This window comes from Podarcis vaucheri, assembly GCF_965113315.1.
Source record: "Podarcis vaucheri genome assembly, chromosome: 9".
NCBI classification, from domain to species: domain Eukaryota; kingdom Metazoa; phylum Chordata; class Lepidosauria; order Squamata; family Lacertidae; genus Podarcis; species Podarcis vaucheri.
The window spans coordinates 19565434-19589545 of NC_138767.1; the positions used below are offsets into that span (position 1 = coordinate 19565434).

Sequence of the window (24112 nt, forward strand, 5' to 3'; positions counted from 1 at the left end):
TCATAGAGTTGAAAGGGACCCCAAGGGTTATCTAACCCAATCCCCTTAAACGCAGGAATCAACACGTGGTCCCCCATCCAATGTGCTAGCAGTTTTGTTGCTGCTTTGCTAGGAATGAGCTTTGAAATTACTTCTATAAATGTGTCTTGTATATTTTATTTCTCATTTCCCTTTTCTTTATCCTTTCGCTTCCTTGATTTTTCTCCATTTGAACTGAAGCTTCTACCCTATGAAAGAGCCACTGGAAAATCTACTGGGAAGTAATGTAACGTTTGCTCCCATCCCCTCTACTTTACTTCCAAAGGTGGAATCGTCACAAGTTAAGAGTGCCGCTGCTGCTGTGTCTGCTGCAGTTGCTGTACGGAGGTCTGGAATATCTTTGTATCTCATGGAGGGTGGGAGGTGGAATATGTTTACTTGCAAGTGGTGAAATTCAGTGGTACTAACTTAAAAGAGCTGGTTCAGACGTGATGCTAAAACAAAAGGTTTGCTTTAGTATTCTTTCTCTGAGGTAGCTGCAAAGTTCTACTTACGTTTTTGAAATACTGCCATTTGCCATGTTGTCTGAACTGGCTGGCTAATGAAAACAAGCCAAATTCAGATGACAATGTTCAACTACTGTTAATCTAAAACAAGTGGAAGCTGCTATCACCATCATGGCTGCCCAGTAAGAAACCAGAGGGTCAAGGCTCTGTTTGTTTTGCTTTAGTACATAGTTGTGTGAATTCAACCAGCGTACTAGCATTTTACAATACACTCAAGATTCATGGACATAGTATGGGATATTATTTGTCTTTCGAAACCCCACATCATTTCCCCAACTGAGTGAATTAATTACTTGAACCTGCACCAGAGGGAGGGAATATATTCTTTAGTAATATAACTCCTTTCAAATATACACAGCAGAAGCTGAAAAGGCATGAATTGTAAGTTAGCTCTGCTCATTTCTTGAACACGTCACACAAACCAAAATTCAGTTTTTTACCTTGGGGTTTTATATTGGATGCAGAATCCAGGATGTGTCACTCTAATTATTTAAATGAACCCATACAAGGTGATTTGGATGCACTTAGCAGTTTCTGTTCATTACTTTTGAACAACTATCCAGCCCAGCCTTCTAATTTTGATATAGTGATGTGTCCAAAACTTGGAATTATCTGGTTCAACATAGAATTTTGCATGCCTCATAATTCTCAAGCAGCAATGTTATTTCCCTCAAAAAGAAATATTTGCAATGAACAGAGAAGCATATGGGAAGAGGGTTTTTTGTTTTGTTTTTGGCTTGCTATAAGTTGAAGCTGTCACGAAAATACAGGATAGAAGGATAGCTAGTAGAGCTTAGTAAAGCCTTTGCAGATGCTATTATTGGCTGCTGGGATTAGAAAGCTTCTCAGAGCCTGGTGAGTCAAATTTGGAGGCTGCACATCTTTCTCAAAGGCTCAGGAGCATTACATATTACAACCAGAATCATGAGTCAGTTTAAAATTATTGGGGGACAGGGGTGGTATTAGGGGGTGACAAAAGGCCCCTGAAGCCTGGGTCTCCTGCCCCTTTCCCCCCACTTACAGGGCTGTTGAGGCCTCTGTCCCAAGCCCTTAAGTACTTGTCAACACCCCTGTTGGGGGGAGTGTGAGTAGAGGGAGCATTGCCTTAGAGTTGGCGACTCATTTCTGAATTGCACTGGATAGTTCGCTTCTCACGACTGTAGCATGTCTAGTTAACCTTCTACTTTGTGAGTAAACCAGCTGCCAAAGTAAATTCTCTTTAAATGCTTACCAGACTCTCTGATCACAGTACCTATCGTACACTGTTGGGTGCCCTTCTCATTACTCCTATTATCAAACCACCAACTCTGGAAAGTACAAGACCATCAAGACAATCAGCAAGTGCTTTCGAGATGCAAAGAAACTGGAGACTGTAAGAGTGTGCGACAGCAATGGTTCTGCACTCCTTTGACTTCTTATCTTCTAACTTGTTAATGGACTGTCATGAATTAATTCACACTCACGTATACCACTCATGTAGTACTTAGCTCCAGCAATGGAGGTCTTCTTGCGGTTTATTTTCACCAGTACTGATCAGTCACTATTAGCAAAATATCCATTACAACCTAATAGAATGGGACAGGGAATCTTGCTGCATGGGGGGAAGTTTTGCTGTGTGTGTGTGTGTGTGTGTGTGTGTGTGTGTGTGTGGAGGTGGGGGGGGCACAGAGCTGTTAATCACTAAAAAGCTGTCATCATAAATTGTGCAGGTTGGTGGTGGCCTTCCAACTTGTCTTGAATTTGTGATGTGCTGCATAGCACCGAACCTTTTCCCTTAATTTAAAAGAGGTGTGACCTTTTTGTTAACCGCAAGGTGGGAAAATGTTACCAGAGTGGAATCAATCGTTTTGAATGAGGTACTGGCAACAGCTCCATCAGTGAAGAAGCCACATTATTGTATTATTGGAACAGAGAGTCTCTCTTCCTCAGATATTCACTGACTTAATCTTATGAGGTTGTTACTGTCGGCAAATGGGGAGCAAATAAATGGTTTTATACACATTTGACAGCTACTCCATAAAATGTTTCATGTTTCCTTGTGGGGTGGGACATTTTGTTCTGTGTCATACTTCCTGACCACAACTATGGTAACATTAGACCTAACTTTCCTTGGACGCTTTATTTAACCTACAAACCAGACGTCTGTGTTTTGATGGTTTAGATGCAACTAGCTCATTTATTGTGTCTAGCAAACTAGTTTCCTCTAGCTTGGCATACACGGACCATTTCACTATTAATGTACCTCAGGAGCAGGCATAATTCTGAATATCCCAAGTCACAGTATACAAAGGATTTTGTTTTGTTGTATCATGAATTCCTTAAGAGCAGTGAATGTCTGTTATGTATTCTGCAGCCAGATGAGTGTCTTTCTTCCCCCCCGGTTTTTTTTTTTTTTGATGCACAACTTTTTTTTGGTACTTCATAAAACTTTGTCCTTGTCCCTCCCCAAATCTGGGTTGTTATGCCAGTTCTAGGCCAGTTTTATAATATATGAAAGTACTACCATATGTCTTTCACAATAGTGAGGTGCAGAAAAAGGTTGGAAAGAGGGAACGTTTTCAAAAATCGTAGGCATATGAGAAAATATTATGAAACTACAGGAGTATAGGGTTTCACGTTTCAGCAGCACAGTCAGTTGAAAGCAGTCAGTCTTCAAAGGCTTGTTCTATCATTAAATAACAGGAGTTGTTTTTGTGCTAGTGTAGCTGCATATGTGCTTCCATACATAATGTGCTTCCATACAATTGACCGCTGCCATTTACTCTAGTCCTATGTCGGTTGCCTATAGAATATCTTTGAATTGACCCATCCAGTGCAGAAACACAGGGGCATGACACCAAAAGTTTCTTCACTTCCTGCACCTCTGAAAACAGGAAGAGTGGTTGGAATGGACATACCCTTTAGACTAGGACACGAGTGGGGAAATGTGGCCTAGTCAATTGCTTATTTACCACCACAATTTGGCTACCACTACCTGTATGTAAATGCAATGCTAACTCTCTGCAAACTGATTTGCTAATTAGGAGCCGGACTCAGAAATGTGGTTTTTCTTCCTCTTCAGAGTGTGTACTGGGGGAAGGGCAGCTGGAGTCTGACTTGGGGATAGGGGGCAGTGGTGTGTGAGGACCTGTACCAGCCAGGAGGCAAGAATCAGAGGGGCAGGGGAAGCTTCAGAGCTGGAGGAAGAGGAGGCAGAGGCAGGCCAGGCAAGTGAAGGGCCAGGTGCTTGCCCACCCTCTTCTGCACCACTCTCTCCCAGAACCAGGAGAGAAGTGAAGTGGGAAGAGCCAAAGCAGCTTCCTTGCAGGTGTAGTCTCCAACTAGGTGTTCACAGCCCATTGGGGAAAGGTACATAAATTGGTGGAGGGGGAGTGGTCACCAGTTGCTGCACCTGTTCCACAGAACACGAACCTGGGAATAGCTCCCTAAGCACTAGATTGGTGTGTGTAGGTCTCCAGAAGTGACTGTGTTATCTTTTGACAATAAAGAGTTCATTCTCTGCTGTGTGCATTCTTTGGATGGGAAGCGCCTTTGACAAACATGATCAATCAATTTTTTTTTATAAACTTGAACTGAAACCATAGATTAAAATGGAACTGGAAACTTTGATTGTGGGTGAACTCTGGTTTCTGTTGGTGCACATTTAACAAAGGAAGGGAGGAGAATTTGCTTGGAGCGGGAAGGGGGAAAGCATGTGCTCCCTGGGCTCCAATTTGAAAATTTTGTAGGGACTGCAATCTAGTTGCAAAAGTCCATTGGTCATGTAATGAGAGAAGGCAGAGAGAACTTTGTGCACATCTGTCCTAGGGATGCATTTCCCTGGGAACTTAGAAGTCCAAGGGTAGATATCTAGGATTTTGCTGCAGTTGCAGCCCAAACACAGGTAGGTGGCATTGTAAAACATGCAAGTATAATTTGCTCTGTTACTTGTACCAGGCAAGTGGCTGCCTTGGCTGCCTTTTAAATTGTGAATTTCCAAACTCCCTCTATTAGCACATAATTGACACCTTTCTAGGATTGTAACACTAATGATTTAGTGTTATGGAGGAAACCATGGTGTGTTTTGAGGAAACAGATTATGCTGCTTCTGAAAAAGAATGCTTTGTGTTTGATGCAACTTGGATTCCCACTTCTCACACCTTTATTGCGTGTGCCCTTTTTAACAGAATCCAAGGCAAAAAAAAAACTTGAATAGCATTACCCTATTTGTTCTTTTTTGCCTCTTTGTGAGCCTGGCAGTTCCTCCTTTTTCCTTATAAACCGTTGGAAACACTGTTACTTTTAGCAACATAAACATTTACCTTTGTAATTTACAGCGGAAAGTTTTTTTTTAAGAGCAGACTAGGATTATGGGGTGGAAAGTAAGAATTTCTTCTCCCTTTGTGTCTCCTGTGACCTTGGCACCAAGCATTTTTTTTATGTTGCCATCGTGCAGGCATTTTTCCTCCAAACATTTCTGTTACGCCTGCAAACATTATGAAATGGCAGGTTTATTTCTACATCTGTTGATCTCTGTTTAACATTTCAGAAACCACAGATTAGAGTTCAATACCTCCCTCCTTTTACTGGTGATAAAAAGGTGGAACCATTTTAAATACTTGGTGCATTTCTCTTTGTTTTTAAAAAGAGATGCCTGAAACATAGCAAAAAGTAGATTTCAGTTAGAAGCTAGCTAGAAGCTAATCCTTAAAACAGAGACACGACTAAGGCTGCAGTCCTAAAGCAAAGGTAGTTAAACAGTTGTTTGTTATTGTTTTAGAGAGAGAGAGAGAATATTTATAATAAAAGTCGAAAGGGAAGGTTGATTGGCAGTGGGGGAATAGAATGTTGGGTGGAGCTAGAGGGAAGTGACTTGTACAGAACATTAGGAAAACGATGGTTAATTATGGTTGGGTACCATGAGGGCCAGCATTAGGGGAATATGGGGCAAACATATATATATATATATATATATATATATATATATATATATATATATATATATATATATGCAGGTTTTGGTGTCTTCGGGTGTCTTCCCGTGTAAGAGTCGGGGTGTCTGTGCGACGTTTCGACGAGGTCTCACTCGTCATCTTCAGGCTGGTGCTTTCGGCTTCTTGTTATTGGAACAGTATTCTAAAATAAAATTTGACATTTAATGTAGAAAACAAAACTGGAAGGATTAAAGAGCACAAATCTTGCTGAGAAATGGTTTTGCTTACAGAGGGTACTGAAACGTATTTAAAAGTTAGAGTCAATTGCTTTTTGTGGTGAAAAATAAACTGTTTCTGTGTAGATTTACTTATTTCTGGAATTAACAGCACTATGGCCAGTGTTTAGGGATCTGTATGGGCAAGCCATCTCACTAGTGGGGGATTTTTGACCAGGAATGTTTGCCTGCTACTCTCTTCTTCAACGCAAAATGATAGTAGTGGCTCTGAACTGTAGGCTTCCTGATCTAAAGAATCCAGCAGATGTCTGGCCTTTCTGACCTCTGTAGTCTGCCCTGGGAATGACCGCCCCACTGTTTTGCTTAACTTTCTGAAGCACTTCTGTACATTAGCTTGTTGCTCATGTACCAAGTTGCAATCTAGGCAGACAATGGTGCAAATTTGTTCATTCCTTTTCACAAAAGAGCACCCTAACCTGTACAGCATGATGTGTGACTTTTTAAATTTCTTGCACCAAAGGGAGTTCCTGGATTGCAGCAGTTCTCTGTCTTGTCCCCATAAAAGCCCGAGAGAGTTCATTGTTCTTCAAGAATATGGCAATAAATTAGGTAGATGAGGAAGAGGGGGGGAAATCTTTTAAAATTATATGTAGAGATCTACTTTACAGAATTAATACTAGCTTGGGGAAATGCAATACATAGGTTAGGAAAGTGCTTTGCATACTTCAGCTCTTCTGTATCTCATTAACTTTTACTTAAGTGGCTCTATTGCTCTAATTCATTCTTCATTAGTCACTGTCGCTAATTTAGCTTTTTACTAAATTTAATTAATTCTATTTTCTGCATGTTCAAATTATATTTCCAGCTGCAATGCTCTTAACAGTTAGTGAGTTTGATTTGATCTCTGGAGGACTTGAAGCAGGTTTCTAAATCTTGAAGCTGAAAGCAAAATATCCTCATATGTAACCTCAGAAGTCAGACATGGGAAGTATTGATTTCAGGTAAACTGTCAGGATAGATCTCTGCTGTGAATTGAAATGAGATGAGAAAATCATACCCTTACACACACACACCCTCAAAGTGATTCACAGATCTCTCACAGAAGGCTATTGACTGGTCTTCTGTCAATGATACCACTCTGGTCTGGACCACCTAATTTACCATTCTTAATAGCCCCTACTTGGGTGATTCACTGAGGATGCAACAGAGGCAGAGAGAGATGCTTTTTTCACAGCCATCAGTGCCATCCAGTTGAAATGGCTATGCACTCGTGTCTCTTTTTGATCAGATTCACACCAGAACGTGTGCCACCTGCTGTAGACAGTGTCTGGCCTCCTTTATCTTCTGAAGCTTTTCGGTAAACCAAGCAGCCTCCCAAACTTCCCATGGTGAGAGAGGGGGCTTAGGAACAGTCATGTCAATGACCCTTTCCATCTCACTATTCCACACATTGACGTGTGGGGTGTGAGCCCCTTTTGTCTTTCCTGCTTTAGGAAAGCACTTCATCATTTCAGGCACTTTTTCTCCCAATCTGTCTCCGGTATTGGAAGTGAGCTGAGAGAAAAGTACCTGAAGTGACAGATCTCAGGGAGGCGAAGTGTCAAGAGGTAAGCTCCTCTCACTTGCATGCCTCTTTGAATTCCCTCCATTTCAGTGCACAAACGGGACAGACACATGAACAACAAATATGGCTGCCCCGTCGTATCTGGTTTGGCCCTTTTGGTCGCAAAGAGAAAGTAAGAGAATCTGAGGGGATGGAAGATGGGGAAGGGGCAGCAGGAATAGGAGGGCCGAGGGGAAAAGGGCCAGAGCTCTCACAGCAATTAAGTCTCCTTTCCCACCTTCAAAATTTCTCTGATTTTTTACTAGCTCTTTTGATAAAAGGAGTGTTGGTCGTTTCAGCCTAAAACTGAAACTTAATTAGTACCAACCTATCATACGTAAGAAAATGAAAAGCACATGGCGATGCATTAAATAACATGTTCTAGCCTGCCTGCCTTATGTCTTTTAAAAGAAGGACATGGGAAGCTGCCCTGTACTGAGTCGGACTCATCCATCTACCTTTGTCTTGGGGTGGGGAGCCTTTCGTCCTCTAGGTTTTGCTGCACTACAACTCCCATCAGTCCCAGCCAGCATGGCCAATGGTCAAGGCTGATGGGAGTCAACACTATCCAGAGGCCAAGTAACTGGCAGAATCTCTTTTCTTGCAGATGTTGGGGATTGAACCTGAAACCTTTCGCATTCATGGCACATGGTCTCTCTCTCCCCCCCCCCCCCGATTCTTAAATGCAATTTGAAAGGCTTTCTTAAAGCTACAGATCAGGGAAATTGTATCACTTCAAGGAACTTAAAAGTCCTTTACTACTTTTAATGGTAAAAGATGCATTCCTCTGAGGGAGGTACCCAGTTGCCAGGGGGGCTCATTCTTGAGCTTTTTGCTGGCTGTGTTAAATGAACTTGACAGATGAGCAACTCTGTGTTAGTGTTTCTCAATATTAATGTGGGATTTTCTTCCCTCAAAACACTGTCCCATTAATCAGTCTGACTGATACACAGAATTATGCCAGAAAGCCGATTGCTATGGAAATTAGCGCTTTTTAAGTCGTCGTGCTGCATATTGACAGCATTTCCATGATTACTTGAACGTGATGTAAAGATTACCACTGGGAGGATGCCCAGAGGGAGTGCAGCAGCAGAAGAGAAAAATGTTTTCTGATTTGATGAAGTACATCTTACAAAAACAGTTCCAACAGTTATTGGTGTGTGAGACCTGCCGCAAATGTTGACAGAGAGCCTCCTTCTAAGCTCAATAGGCATTGGAGTGAGCCATAAATCAAAAGTTTCATGAAAAGGCCACTCTCCACCAAGGCTGGATCCTTCCCTTCCATTAAAATACCCATAGTTTGTTGCATTGCAGCTGTATGGCTATATTTTTTACTGTTATCATTCATCCTACATATAGCGTTCCATTCTGTGCTCATTTAATTTGTGTGTAATAATGAGTGTGGTATTGTGAGTGAAATGTCTAGGACCAAGGGGAGTCGTTTTCAAATCCCCATTCGGTCACAAAGTTCACTGGGTGATCTTGGGCCAATCGCTATCTCTTAGCCTAGCCTAGTATGACTCAGAGGTTAAAACGAAAGAGGAAGAACCATGTACTCAGACCCTAGATGCTCCTTGGAGGAAAGATGGGATACAGTGGTGCCCCGCAAGACGAATGCCTTGCAAGACGGAAAACTCGCTAGACGAAAGAGTTTTCCATTTTGGAGGTGCTTCGCAAAACGAATCTCCTATGGGCTTGCTTCGCAAGATGAAAATGTATTGCGAGTTCCTGTGGGGTTTTTTCCCTCCCCCCCTTTTTCTAAGCCACTAAGCCGCTTATCAGCTGATCCGATAAGCTAATAAGCCGCTAAAAGCCGCTAATAGCGCTAATAGCACTAATCCTCTAATCCGTCAATGGGCTTGCTTCGCAAGACGAGAAAACCGCTAGACAAAGAGAATCACGGAACGGATTCTTTTCATCTTGCGAGGCACAACTGTATAATTGTAATAGTAAGTAGCAGCAAAAAAATAACAGACTTAAAGCATCTACTAGTTTCCCTTGCCTACTGGAATGGCTTCAAACGGAAAGCCTTGGGTGCATCTGTCCAGTGTTTTGATAACAAAAACACTGAATTTTCAATAGTGACATCAGCCACAGTGCAACCTGGAATAAGCTTCTTATTTCCAGAGGTGTAAGCTTATCTTTTAAAAGCATTTTTCCTGATTTGTTTGTTCATTTGTCTTGGGCATTTCAGAAACACTATACCTTAGCATTATGTACCAGTTGTGTAACTGATCTCAGCATTTTGCTATTTCAGTGTGTGCTTGGGTTTCAAAACATTGAAAATGAGAGCTGTCATATTCCCTGAGTCCGAATTGTTGTAAGACAAATACATTGCTCTGTGAGTGTGTGTGTGTTGGATATAATGAAAGATAAATATTTCAGAATAGAGTTTCAGATAAAAATTATCCTTCATATTTATGTAAATCAAGAGCACATCCATCTAACTTCATCTACCCTTGTTTTGTGAATGCTTTAAACTAAGGGATAATATTTTGTTTCCAAATAGTGATTCCCAGGAGCAAACACAGTTTACTGCTTACACTGCTGCCACAGTAAGGAGCATGCCTGAAACTCCAGAGAACGGCACACGTGGACCAGTTCCTGCCAATCCAGCATCTGTGCCAGCTGTCAAGCCGACAGGACCTCAGTATGCAGTCAAAACCTCAAGCTGGCAATCTTCTAATCAGCCAGGTACAGTTACCAGCTACTATTTGCTCAGTTAAAAATGCAAAAGTAGTATATGGAAAAGGTTAAATGATGAGGATAATTCCCGTTTGTAAGTTCGAGTTTTTAGTTGCCTTACTTTGCTAGTGTGTTAAAGGATATAATAGGGATGCAGGTGGCCCTGTGGTCTAAACCACTGAGCCTCTTGGGCTTGCTGATCAGAAGGTCAGCGGTTCGAATCCCCTTGACAGGGTGAGCTCCTGTCGCTCTGTCCCAGCTCCTGCAGTTTGAAAAAACACGCCAGTGCGAGTAGATAAATAGGTACCACTGCGGCGGGAAGGTAAATAGCATTTCCATGCGCTCTGGTTTTCATCACTGTGTCACGTTGCGCCAGAAGTGGTTTAGTCATGCTGGCCATGTGACCCGGAAAGCTGTCTGTGGACAAACGCTGGCTCCATTGCTTGAAAGCGAGATGAGTGCCACAACCCCATAGTCGCCTTTGACTGGACTTAACTGTCCAGGGGTCCTTTTTTATAATAAGAGTATGTGGCATCATTTATACAATACATACAAAAAAGGCCACCCTTCTCAAGTATATCAGTAATTATTAATTATTAATATGATGCACTTATACAGCCAGTTCTGCGGAGAATAAATGTTTCCACTCCTATATTTTTCCTGCAGGAAACTTCTACTTTGACAATAACACAGAAAACATTTTTAAAAATACAGTTCTCAAGGTACATAGGTCTGTGGTGCCATATTGAAAAGGGAGTGGACGTAACTGCCCTGTGTGGATGTGCCTTATGGCTTAGTTAACAAATCTGTACCCTTATAGGCTCTTAAACACTCCAAATTTACTGAGGGCTGCTGTCTAAAACGGGCCACTTATTTATTTAATAAGTTTTATTCACTGCTTGATTGTTTTTTAAAAATGCCTTGAAGCTGTTTACAACAAGATAAAACAGTAAAATCGAGAAAAATTCAGAACTATACTTTAAACATACAAAAGCTAACATACTAAAGCAGTTTAAAATTACCTCAGCTTTCTAAGCATCTGGGCAGGTGCCAAATTGCTTGACTATCAACCATCTTGAATACAGGAAAGGGTCCCTTCTTCTCCAATGGTTCAAGTTGTGAACCTGTATTTTCAATGGCACTTTAAAGGGATTTGTCCTTTTGGGTGAGGGGCGGGGTGGGGAATGTGCTTACAAGTTAGGGGAGAAATCCAAATAATCTCAAAGTAAAAGAGAGAGCATAAGGTGTTAATGTGCCATGTATTTTTAATAATGCAGCCTTTTGAGCATATGGCTGTGTTGCAACCATTTAATAAACGAACAACTCTTTGGGCTTCAGAGGTGTGGAACTTCAAAGTATCCTCAAGGTGGCGATAAATCATCGTATCTATGCCCCATTGAACTCACTTTTAGTGGCAAAAATGTGAGACAAAGTTAAGGCTGTTTACAAAAAGGAAAAGACGATAGCCTCGTTGAATGCTCTGTGTTCTTTTCAGATATGCTACATTTAACAAAAATGCAGTGTTTGTCCTTCAGATTATTCTATTTGGTGGTGGAAAGCTAAGAGTGTTGAAAGTCTTAGTATGCGGTCTTCCATAACTGCTTGATTTTTATTTATTTTTAAGTATATGTTCAAAATGACATTTCAGTACTTTTTCTCTCTGATATTGTCGCTATCACTTCTCCTGTTCCCAGCTCAACAGCAAGGGCCGCAACTGTGTTAACATGCTCTAGAGAAGAGTAAAGATTCTTGCTCCTTGCCTGGAGCTGATCTGAACTTTACGAGTGCAGCTGTTTTTGTTTGGTTTTTAAAGCAAATTATTATGATGATGGGAAGCATTAAAACAAAAAATCCACCTTGAAAACTGAGGGAGAGGCATGGTGAATTTTAGAGGTCGCTATCAGAAAGGAATTTTGTGAGGTGATTTTGGGAGAGACAATGCCTTTGAAAGCAGGGATTGCTCCAGTAACAGTGACGGTAATCCTGGCTTTCAAAGGAGATCCCCGGTTAGGTGGAAAAGAGTATATCCCATTCTATCCCGGCAGGCTGAAAAAAGTCCTTTGAAAGTCAGGATCACGCTTGTTGTTACTGGCACGCTGTTTGTTTTCAGGAGCTTTCTCTTGGCTCCTCAGCCACCTTATAAAGTTATGTAACTTGTATGGACCAAGCCTGCCTCATCTCTGAAATTTGCCCCATCTCCAAAAAAAGTGGCATAATAAAGAGGACAATGGTTTAGAAAAACTCTGGCGATTAGATTTGACACAGCACTGCCACTAATTTATTTATGTTTATGAAAAGATTTATATGCTGCCCCCAAGGTGGCTCACATCATAAAAACATAAGGAGAAAAATTTGAATAATCAGGGCTGATAAAAGGAGTGACATTTACTGCTCATTATAAAGGCCGATTAAAACAAGTAAAAGACTATCACAACAACTAATATAACTATATTCTGCAACATACCTTTCGTGCCGGGGGGGGGGGGAGAGACATTTAAGAGAAGGCTGCTCAAAAAAGGAAGTTTCTTAAAGCCATTTTAAAAACCCACAGTTAAAAGCTATGCCCATCCCTGAGGACAGTTGTTTCCACAATCTGGGTGCCACCACAGAAAAGGCCCTTTCTCTCAAGCTTACTAACCAAATTCACATCACACACAGCCACATGAGCAGGTCCTCTTGAGGCACATCTCGAAGCCTGGGCAAGTTTGTGTCTTTGCCAATGGTCCTTCAAACAACCCTCTCCTAAAATGTTTAAGCTTAAAAAGTTAAAACCTGCACTTTGAATTGTGTGCAGAAACACCTCATAAAGCTATTATGTTTCATGACTGATCCTATCATTCTTTTGAGTTGGTTCTTATCTCCTACAGCCTTGTTGGTGTGCGTGTGTGTTTTAAGTTAACACATTATTTTGTTTCCTGAGGCTGACTTCATCATCATTGTCATTTAATTTGTATGCTGCCTTTCCATAGTTAAAAACCATGCTCTAGGCGGCTTACAACATGAAAAGATTTACATAATTACAAACATTATAAAAGTAGTCATAAACAATAAGCAATAACTAAAACACAGTAAAAAGTACACATTATAAGATCTAAAAATAAAGATACAAAAATATGTATAAATAACTGCAACAACCACAACAACAAAACAGTGAAAGCCCCTAAACAATACCCCAGCCAAAGAGTGTGTTCAGCAGCCTTAGCTTTTGTAGTTGGAGTCAGTCCGGGCCCCGCCCTGTCAAGTCAAGTGGAAAAGGCCTGCAAGTCATGGAGCAGGTCTTCCAGAACTCACACCCAAGAAGTCTCTCTCAAGATAACGTGAGAGGCCTCTGAGTAATAAAAATAAGCCAAAAGACGCAAAGAAAGATAATGGTTTTTACAATCATATATCTAGTCATTTGCCTTCTAGGTGATTGGGCAGGGAAGGCCAGGGTTGGTGGCACTTTAAATCAAGAACTAGAGTTTTAAATTAGTGTTAAAAAGGAAGTTGAGCTAGTGCAGAAGATTAACAGAAGGATGACTTCAGTGACTGTGGGAGAAAGATGATTTTGACAGAGGCTTTGCGTATTGTCTGAAGGTGGGAGATGACTGACAAGAGGGAGTAGCTTTTGAAAGTGTACTTTCTAAAAGATGCTGTGTGGGGGGAAATATAATGTGCCAGTTCTTCTTAAGTGAAAATAACAGCAATCACAAAGGGCTGTATCTAAAGGCATTCATGCAGATGAAATTGTCCATAAAAAGAAGGTGAGAAAAATCCACAATGGTAGCATAACAGTGCATTCATCAGCTTGTTTATGAAACTTGTTGGATTTCTTGGTGATAAACACCACCTGTGAAGCATTAAGGAGATATATATACTGATCCTAGAACACATTTGGAAAACTTGAGCTTTTGTGGAAATCTATACCAAGTACAGGACATGCAAAGGTTTCCCATTATTACATTTGGCTATTTTTAGCAGCGGATACTTGCTCCTCATGCAACTGCAGCTACTTCATGAAATATTTAAGTGCTTTTGTCCAGGTTTTGCAAAATAGTTTAACTGCTAGGTAAAAATAGGTAACTGATTGTCTGGATCTATTTCAGCCTGGCTTCAGGCCCAGCCGGGGCACTGAAACTGCCTTGGCCTGCCCCGGCTGATGACATTTGTCATCAAAGAGCGATGTGGGGAGTGTAGTTCTGCTCATTCTGCTTGATGTTTTGGCACCTTTTGACCACAATATCCTTCTGGAGTAGCTCAGGAAAGTGAAAGTTGGGGGCACTGTACTTTAATGGTTCTGCTTCTGCCTCTAGAGCCATTTACAGAAAGCAGTTATTGGGGGCCCCCTCTAAGGGACTGTGAAAGTTGGAAATACAGGGGTCAATCTTGTTCCCATGCTATTTAACTGTGTCTGAATCTACTGGGAGTGGTCATAAGGAGATGAGGAGTTAGGAGTTAGCAATATTTAATTATACCCACCTCTGTCCTTCTGTTCCATCTGAATCATGAGGCAGTTGATGTTATGCACTGAAGTTCTCACCCTGGGCCAGCAGGGGGATACTGTAGATAGTTGTGCAAATGAAGGATCGAAAGTGACGTTCAGTGATTGGCTAGTTACAGAAAATGGTTACTGATGCATTCTAGTGGAGCTCTATATAAGCAGGCTGACTGAGCTCCTCAGTTCAGTTCTGTTCCAGCTTACAAATAAAGAGCTGCTTTGGAAGAATCGCTGTGTCGTCTGATATGTTCGCCCACAACTTAACAGTTGAGGTCGACTCACTAGAAGTAATGGACATAACTTAGCCATGTTCATCAATTTCAGTGGGTCTACTTTGAATAAAACTTAGTTGAATGCCACCCTAAGACTTGAAGACTTTTATCACAAAAGAGGCTCCCTTCCAAGTTACATACTGATTAGTTCCTTATAATATAAAGCTTCCCCCCCCCCGCTCAGTCTCCAATATTTCATGCTTTTTGTAAGGACTTTACATAGCGTTCTCTAATATTAGACTACAGATAATATACTGAGGCAGGTACCCTGTTAGTGCTGCCCAACAGATGGATGCCCAGGAATCTCTCCACTTGCATCACTGATTCCATCTGTTCAAAATGAAGTACGATAAAAGCTTTCTGGTATTCTGTTTTCATGGGAAATATCTGCATCAGTATGAAAATACAGTTGTTTTCGAACTGACAATCAATGCATAATAGCAGCCCTTTTCTGTTCAACTTTGTCAGTTTCTGCTCCGACATCTGATACTCTTTGTTTAAAGATGTTTCTGGCCACAAGTGAATTCAGAGCCTGCCCTGAAAATCCATACTGTTCTAGTAACTTTCTGAAACCAGAAACGGCTCGGAGCTGGTGCCATCTGTTTCTTTAAGTCACGTCTTAGGAAGTCTATCTTCACCCATTTGAAATAATCTGCACCAATAATTAGATATCCTAACATGTGTTAGGCCAGAGATTGCCATAGCACATAACTGTTCTTATTAAATAAGCAGGGGGAGATTTTAATACCCCAACTCACATGCAACCCCCCACCACCACCACCTTTGAACTCTTTCTGTTCTGGTGATACTGGCAGCACTTTTGCTCTAAAGACGTTTAAAATGAGCATATTGATCACAGGTGCCTAAAATTCAGGAGTCTAAGCATTCATTTTTATTTTTGTAAAGCCCAAGATCCCAAAGCAGAAAAAGCTGTTACAAGATAACATGATTTTATCTGTTCTAAGTCTATGTACTATTTGTATAACATTTTTTCCTCTTACCGTATTACAGTGGTACCTCAGGTTACATACGTTTCAGGTTACATACGCTTCAGCTTACAGACTCCACTAACCCAGAAATAGACCTCGGGTTAAGAACTATGCTTCAGGGTGAGAACAGAAATCATGCTCCAGCGGTGCGGTGGCAGCAGGAGGCCCCATTAGCTAAAGTGGTACTTCAGGTTAAGAACAGTTTCAGGTTAAGAACGGACCTCCGGAACGAATTAAATACTTAACCCGTGGTACCACTGTAGAACACTAATTTGGATTTAGCACTATTAATGACTAGATCATTTTCTTTGCAGAAGGCAGTAAATAATATTCTCATAATGCCTTGCAGTGTTGAGGTCATATGTTTACAGGCATAGGGAGCCCTTAGGAATATAGAAATACTGATTATGCAGTGCTGGAGTTAAATCATCATTATTTATAAATACAGCATTGTTGGACTCCTTTAAATGATCAGACCTAGACCTGTTTTAGCAATTTCACTTCTGCATAGATTTTTAAATCATTCTCTGGAAACCCCCCCCCCTTTTTTTTGCAGAAGAATAAAAGAGGATGTGATTAGGCATCTCTGCAGTCAACCAATATAGCAAATGCAGGAATAGACCTTAATTCCCTACAAACATTGTATAGATAGTTCAGTAGCAACATCAGAGGAGTTTGATTCTAACAAATGGACAGTCTGGTATTAATAATTCTAAATTGTTTTTCTGTCATGAGGCGGCATACCACAAACTCTCACAAGTTAACTAATGTGAATTCCGACGCAGCCAAGGAAAGTATATTGTGAAACCACAGCAAAGCTATTCGTAAATGTCAACTGTTAAAGCTGAGGTATTTACTTGAGATGTGAAATGTCAACCTTTTGAAATCACCGTGGCAGTGGGGTTTGTTTTTGGTTTTTATTTTGGGTATTTTTAGGATTGTGCAAATATAAATGAAAATATGTGAAATTCCTGGGGCCACTGGAAGATACGATGGGGGCTGTATAATCTTTGGGGGGGGGTTGTATGTATTGTTTCATTGGTTTATAAACTGGTGTGGAAATATTTAGCATTATTCATATCTAGGTTCAGGTAGTGGGAGAGCTTTGAAATGCTTGCATTGTTTGCTTCTACAGTCCATTGGCTGCTTCCATGGCGTCAAATGCAGAGGGGATGGATTAATATGTGCCCATATCCTCTTATTCATCCCACCCACTTCTGGCAACATTACATCCTTCCTTGGCCTCTAGCCAGGCACGGCCATGACCCCAATAATTCTGCACTGAGGCTACCCTGTTAGGTGGGATCTGCCGCCATGGGAAATTTAAGGGAGAGAACATTGTCTCAGCCACCCAGAGGGTTGTTGTTTGTTGTTTAGTCGTTTAGTCGTGTCCGACTCTTTGTGACCCCATGGACCAGAGCACGCCAGGCACTTCTGTCTTCCACTGCCTCCCACAGTTTGGTCAAACTCATGCTGGTAGCTTCGCGAACACTATCCAACCATCTTGTCCTCTGTCATCACCTTCTCCTTGTGCCCTCCATCTTTCCCAACATCAGGGTCTTTTCCAGGGAGTCTTCTCTTCTCATGAGGTAACCAAAGTATTGGAGCCTCAGCTTCATGATCTGTCCAGAGGGTGCATGGTTCCAAACAATATAACATTTTAAAATGGCAAATAAGAGGTGAATTAACCCCGCTCCTAGAAAGCATTTGCAGAGCTGCAGCAGGATCAATGATTGATAGAAATTTACCATACGTGCATTCAGTCAGTCTTGTAAAAAACAAGAAGTTCTAATTTTCCCTGCTACCCCATGACAAAGAGTGATAGCAAAAAGCTGTTGAGGGTTGATTAGTTAATTAGGACATGATTCTCCATTGCAACCTATACCTCGGCAAAAGAGGTGCTATCAGATCAAAACGGTAGCATTTGATACCGACTTCACATAGGTTGCTATGATTAGACGAGGTGCAGGCAGTTCAAAATCAGCTCAGGTGTTGCTACAGTGCTTTGAAAAGGTAGGGAATAAAGAGAGAAATATGGTCTGACAGTAAATGCACCTGCGTGGGCATGGATATGTATGGAAGTGTGTTGGACAAAGGTATGGAAGAAGGAACAATGGGAAAAGGAGAGACGTGTGAGAATGGATACCTTAATGTAAAATGAGTAAGATTTCAAGTTCCTAGACCAGCCTTCCCCAATCTGGTAGCCATCAAATGTTTTGCCCTACAGCCTGTGTTAACAGCTAAGTAAATATAGGATAGATTCAGTAATGCAGTGAAATAATCTAGATCTAGACTTCATACATAACTTTGATTTCACTTCCTACTTGTTAACAGGCAAAAAATAAAAATAGAATACAAAGCTAATTCAACTACAGTGGTACCTTGGTTTAAGAACAGCTTAGTTTATGAACAACTTGGATTAAGAATGCTGCAAACCCAGAAGTAGGTGTTTTGGTTTGTGAACTTTGCCTTGGAAGCAGAACATGTTTCGCTTCCTGTTGAGTGTGTTCCATTTGTAAATTGAGTCCCCCGCTGCTATGGGAAAGCATGCCTTGGTTTATGAATGCTTTGGTTTAAGAACATACTTCCGGAATGGATTAAATTTGTAAACCAAGGTACCACTGTACTAGTTAGCCTTTCTGAAGTGTAGGGGACTACAGTAACCTCTGTTAGTCTCTTCCATCTGTCCTTAATTAATTTCCAGTTGGTGTCAATTTTGCATGTGTTCAGTCATGAATTTGTTTCCACATTAAACTGGTTTTTTAAAATGAGGGGGGAAATCCATCCAAAAATTCATATTAAAATATGTGTTTTATCTCATTGAACATATTTCTAAATGATTTTATCCCAATATATATATATAGACACTTGGTACAATTTTTGAGTCAAGGGCTGTATTGTTCCAGTCCATTGTGCTAGTTTGGGAGATGGGAATCAGGTCAGTTCACTTAAAATTGCAAACTGAATGAAATTCTCTTCCATTCCCTGGTTTAAATATAGTTCAGAGACAGGGTCTTCTCATCAGGCTAGATGATTTACAGCCAACACTCTCATCTCTCCTTTAGAAATGTTGGTAGAAGTAAAATGGAAGTGCTGTTTAGTAGCAAGGATAGTACGGTTTAAATGTCTGGGAAAACCCAGACATACGGCAAACCTAGTTTTATTGTACCTGAAGGTAATGGCTTGTGAATTTTGCATTGTTAACTACTGGTTTTTATTGTGTGTTTATCTTCATTGTGCCTTTTGGGGGTCTGGTTGCTGCCATCATCATTCCGAACTGCATGGAACTGTCCATGCAGAAGTCTCTTGCTGTCTTGGAATGTGGGAATGTCTCTAACTCTCACAGCCATTTCTGCCTCATTACTTAGAAGTTCTACTTTTAAGAGTCCCAGTATGGCATCCCAATTACCCCAATGGCATTATCCAGAGCTTGGGCTGGGCGATAAAGCAATATATCGTCCCAAACCAGCTTGAAGTCCTTATTGTTATATCGGTTTCATAATTTTTGATCTCACAAATCATGAGAAGGGTGGGTGGGTGGGTGGGTGTGTACACTATGCAAAAATCACATGGGGAAAACCATGAAGCCAGCCAAGACACAAATCTATGATATATAATGAGTAATGCTACTTGATGCAAAAATTAGCCAAACTAAAATAAATAGGTGTAAATAGGATGCGATGGTGCTCCAAGGTGTTACTTCCTTCCCAGGTTCTATAACTGCTCTTGCTGGGTGTTTGTATGTGTATGCCAGTACACACACACACACAACTCTGAAATTGTGCTTACTTTTGAGTGGCTTATGGTGCAGCAGATGAGAAGATGACCCAAGCCAACCCAGAATGCTCATTTTAATTAAGAAGCTTCACAGCCCATTTAATCTGAGCTCTTGAGAGATGAAAGGCTAGCTACTACAGCAGGAAACTAACCCTCTGAAGTTGTAACCGGGCCTCTAATGCACCTGTTCTGATTTTCATGGTGCACATTCTAGCTTTCTCAGTCATTTTAAGAAATGATAACAGCATAATCCTTCCTGTTCTGCCTTTCATCATGAGAGGATTTAAAGCTTTAACTGTATTCCACAAATTCAGCAAAATAAAATAAAATGTGGCTATTGAATGCTTTGTGCTCTTTCTCTGCTGCTAACCTGGGCTCATGATTCTTTGGGGGATCTTAAGGGACTAAAGTATCTCATACATTTACCATAATTATTTTTTTATTTAAGCGTGATAAATTCCTTCAGCTTCCACATGGACAGGAAATAAAGAACTGCTACTGTATAAGAGTGTGTTAATATTCTGCTGAAGAACCAGCATTTTGTTGTATACTAGTCTAATAGAACTATATTTCATTTCAGCAGTTGAAAATGAAATTGTGCACATTGAAGTAGTATTGTTATTTATAGACATTACATGACACTTGATCTTATATTTAAGTGAGTGCTGAACTATTTAGTCTGTTGTATTGTTGCCATGGGCAAGAGATCATCTGTCAGAGTAACTGCCTCACACATCTGACCTTACTCCCTCGTACCAATGCTTCACTATTTTTTCCAGTTCACTATTGAGTTGGCAATCAGCAGTGCAATATGCTATTAATAAAACCTTGGCTGTGCCAAATATTGACACCTTTAATTTTAAGGCTTTAAAATAGTGATATCAAAAATCGAAATAGTAATAGTAGTAATATTTCATGGGAAATGCTGTGTTTGTATATGAATAGGTGAAATATTTTTTTGCATGCCTAAGGAGTGGAATTTCTTTATCCAGTTGAATATTTGTAAACATGTTTCTGAACATTACAATGTACAGTTGGGGTTGAGCAAAAGCAGGCCAGTTCTGTCTCTTGTCCCCTTGCCTGGTTCTCCACCCCAACTGACATGCAGTATTCTGTAACACCTGTTGACTACTCAGTCCTCATTGGGGTGTGTTTTGGAGGATCACCCCATTTGGTGGTGTGGGGTTTTTTTGTGCTTCTGAGAACATTGGTGCTTCCTAAAGCATTTCAACACCTCTATCTTGTTTCTCAGTGGCCCGGCCCCGCTTGGGTTCCTGTGGCTACTATGCAACATTGTACAGAACACATCAGGTCACCATTTTCAAATGAGGAAAATGCCTCTTTTTTTTCTTGGTAATAGCTAACTAAAGGAAGCAAGTCTTCTTTTATTTAAATGTACTTCTGGTAACGTCCTAACATTCCTTGACATGCTTCATGAAAGTATGCTTTTTTCAAACGCGCTTCTGTTTGTACTGCCTTTGTAAATGTGTCAGAAGGTAGCATATCATTCATCCCTCATTTGTTTGCTTAAAGTTTAATATCTATAGTGTTTCGCTTTTGAGTCACACTGTGATTCAAATAATATGAATGCATAGTTGCTCTCTGACTGTCTGAAAACTCTGTTTTTAAATATAGGTAGTAACAAGATAATAAATCTAAAAACTAGTTTTCACATTGTAATGTTAGACACATAGTGTCAATAACTGTGTTTCATCCAGATCTGCAATTGAAAGGGAGGGGTCGTACCAACATTTTATCCCAAATAAAATCGGATTGTTCATCGTGCTTTACAGGTGTCTTCATTATTTTTATGACAACCATATTTTAAAAATTCTGTCACCTCCCACTTCTTTTGCTAAAACAACCTGATTGGCAATAATCTGTACCTGATGAAAGTTCAAGATGTTTTTAAACATTGTTTCCTTGTCTTAAGCCTGTGTATTTGCAATTAAGTACTCATAGCCATACCATTTTAGGAAACTATCCATGAGTCTATTTTGAGCTAGAACTTTTCAAGCTTTTTATTAAAGCATTTTAAATTTTGTACATATATACTCAGAAATAAGCTCCATTGAGTTAAATGGCACTTATGTCCAGGTACCTGCGTAGTTCTTTTTTTTTTTAAAGAGATTTCATTAACAAATAAAATTTATGCTATAACAAAAGATGAAAGATGACTTTTTAATAGAGAAATAAATTAATCTCACATACATAACCTCAAAACCAGTAACTCCTCCACACACACAAACCCCCACATTTTCCATTCATAGCTATCCTTTTCTTGAACTAATAGTTTGAGTTTATGGTTCTTGGATTCCAAAGAAGTTTAGACATTTTGGATTCAGCAATGTATTTTTTAGATGGGTTTTGATGCTTTTTGCTGCTCTCAGCTGCCATGGGAAATGATGATGATGATGATGATGCTGTTTTGCAACAACTGTCACCAGTATGGAGTAGCAGTCCCCGTGTGTGTGTGTGTGTGTGTGTGTGTTTGTTGTTCATGTCAACCATTTTTTGCTGGCACGCACAGCACTTTTATCAGTATATGAGTACCAGGGCCAGATTTTTCTTACTTACTAAATAAAGCACTGATAACAAACAATAAAATAGGATTGCTGCCTAAGAGCTCTTATTGCACTATGACAAACCAATAAGGGCTTATAGTTATGACCTGAAATAAACTACTTTGTAATTATAATAGTACAGATTATACAATCTGTACTAATCATTACATATGCTATGCCGCAAAACTTATTTGAGGTTACTCATATTTATCATTGCAAGCATAGTTTATTATAAAGTTTTCCTTCCATTTTGTTTTATAGCAGCTGGAAGTGGATGGGCATCAGACAAGAGTGGAAGACCCGGAGCAACTGTGCCAAGTGAAAAAAATACAGCAGCACCACCTCTGCCAACAGATGAAGACACTTTGGTTCAGATGGCAGAGCATATTCCGGCAGGAAAGCGAACTCCGATGTGTGCTCATTGCAATCAAGTAATTAGGTTTGTAATTTCCCCCCTTTTAACATGAGTTGAAGGCTTTCTAACGTTTAATCTACAAGATTTTTACACCTGAGTATTCTTAGCCCATAGACAAGTCCATTCCAGGTCTTCTCTTAAAAACCCCACAAACATTATAAATTACAGTGGTACCTCGGGTTAAGAACTTAATTCGTTCCGGAGGTCTGTTCTTAACATGAAACTGTTAACCTGAAGCACCACTTTAGCTAATGGGGCCTCCTGCTGCCACTGTGCCGCCACTGCACAATTTCTGTTCTTATCCTGAAGCAAAGTTCTTAACCTGAGGTAATATTTCTGGGTTAGCAGAGTCTGTAACCTGAAGCGTATATAACCTGAAGCGTATGTAACCCAAGTTACCACTGTATAAGTTTTACTAGCTGGTGTTTCTAGAACTCTACTTGAAACAGCTTGTATATATAGATATAGTTAATGTTTGTGTAATTCATATTAGAAAAAACAAAGTTGCACATTATTGAATGATAATTTGAATCTGAGAAGGAAGTTAGCATAAATATAAACTGCATATCATACACTCCCAGTAGCTATGGACACTTTTTTGAAACTGTTTTTAGTGACATTGGCACAAGGAGCAGGAGACACCAGAAGTGAAACTTAAAGCAAATAAGTATTCATTGCAATCAGACCCAGAAGGTAAACAAGGTGAAAAGCAAATAGCAGGTGATATGGAAATAAAACAAGAAATATGCAGTAGCAAATATTTCTTTGAAGGCCAGAACAGGTAAAAGAAAACTAAACAATACCGCCTCTATCAAACTTAAATGGCAATTAAACAAACAATTGAATCATTGCTAGAACTATGCTTACACGAGCTCCTTAGGAGTTTGACTGCTTCTGACAAGTCGTCTTCAAGTTCAACCCATGTAATAACAATGATTGACAGCCTGCAGGTTGCGCTCCAGCACTGCCTTCTGTAACAACCTTGTCAGTGACAGGTATCCCAAATCCCCAGGGCAAGTTACAGAGCTATTATTGTCTGCCTGGATTAGTCAATTCACACTGGAACCCTTAACTCTGGCCAGTCATCGAGTAAATGATGAAACCGTAGGGGTGTCAAGGGAAATGATTAGTCCACCCCTTCATGTGACTTAGTTGAGCTGGCTCTTGCACGTTAAATGGAATTGAGACTTTCATGATTCCATAAGGAAAATTACGAGGAGATAAGCAATAACCGTACCTTGCCCCCACTCTGAGAACTCTGGGCTAACCCAAGGAGGATCCATGAAGTCCTGCCTTTGTATCACCAGTTCTCCATGATAAGTCATATCAGAGAGCACAGAAAAACGTAGGAGGATCAACAAAGCATAATTAATGCTCACAATATCTAGGCTGGGAATTATAAAATATATTGCATAGGTATGGATGCAATGTGTAATTGATGCCCACAGTATCTGCAGGCAAATTATCCCAGTGCTTTATTCAGGAAATGAAAGGAAGCAGAAAACACCAGATGAGAAGGATATGCACTGAAGCCATCTGACAATACCTTAATCAATATATCATGTTCTCTGTACACTCTTGCACTACAGTGGTTTGGGAAACCTGTGATAGCCTTCAGGGTTGAGGTTTTAGCATA

The 24112-nt window shown here is 40.4% G+C and overlaps 1 protein-coding gene across 5 annotated transcripts in view; it reads left to right on the forward strand.

Annotated features, from left to right (window-relative positions):
• Positions 1-24112, forward strand: part of PDLIM5 (PDZ and LIM domain 5) — a 123104-nt gene that overhangs the window by 89757 nt on the left and 9235 nt on the right. For 4 of the 5 annotated variants that reach the window (XM_082236379.1, XM_082236378.1, XM_082236380.1 and 1 more), the window contains 4 exons: positions 220-366; positions 1780-1917; positions 9807-9991; positions 22323-22500. In XM_082236379.1, coding sequence (XP_082092505.1) covers positions 220-366; positions 1780-1917; positions 9807-9991; positions 22323-22500 — 648 coding nt within the window. The remainder of the gene's footprint in view (positions 1-219; positions 367-1779; positions 1918-9806; positions 9992-22322; positions 22501-24112) is intronic. The other variant, XM_082236382.1, reaches the window with a different exon arrangement.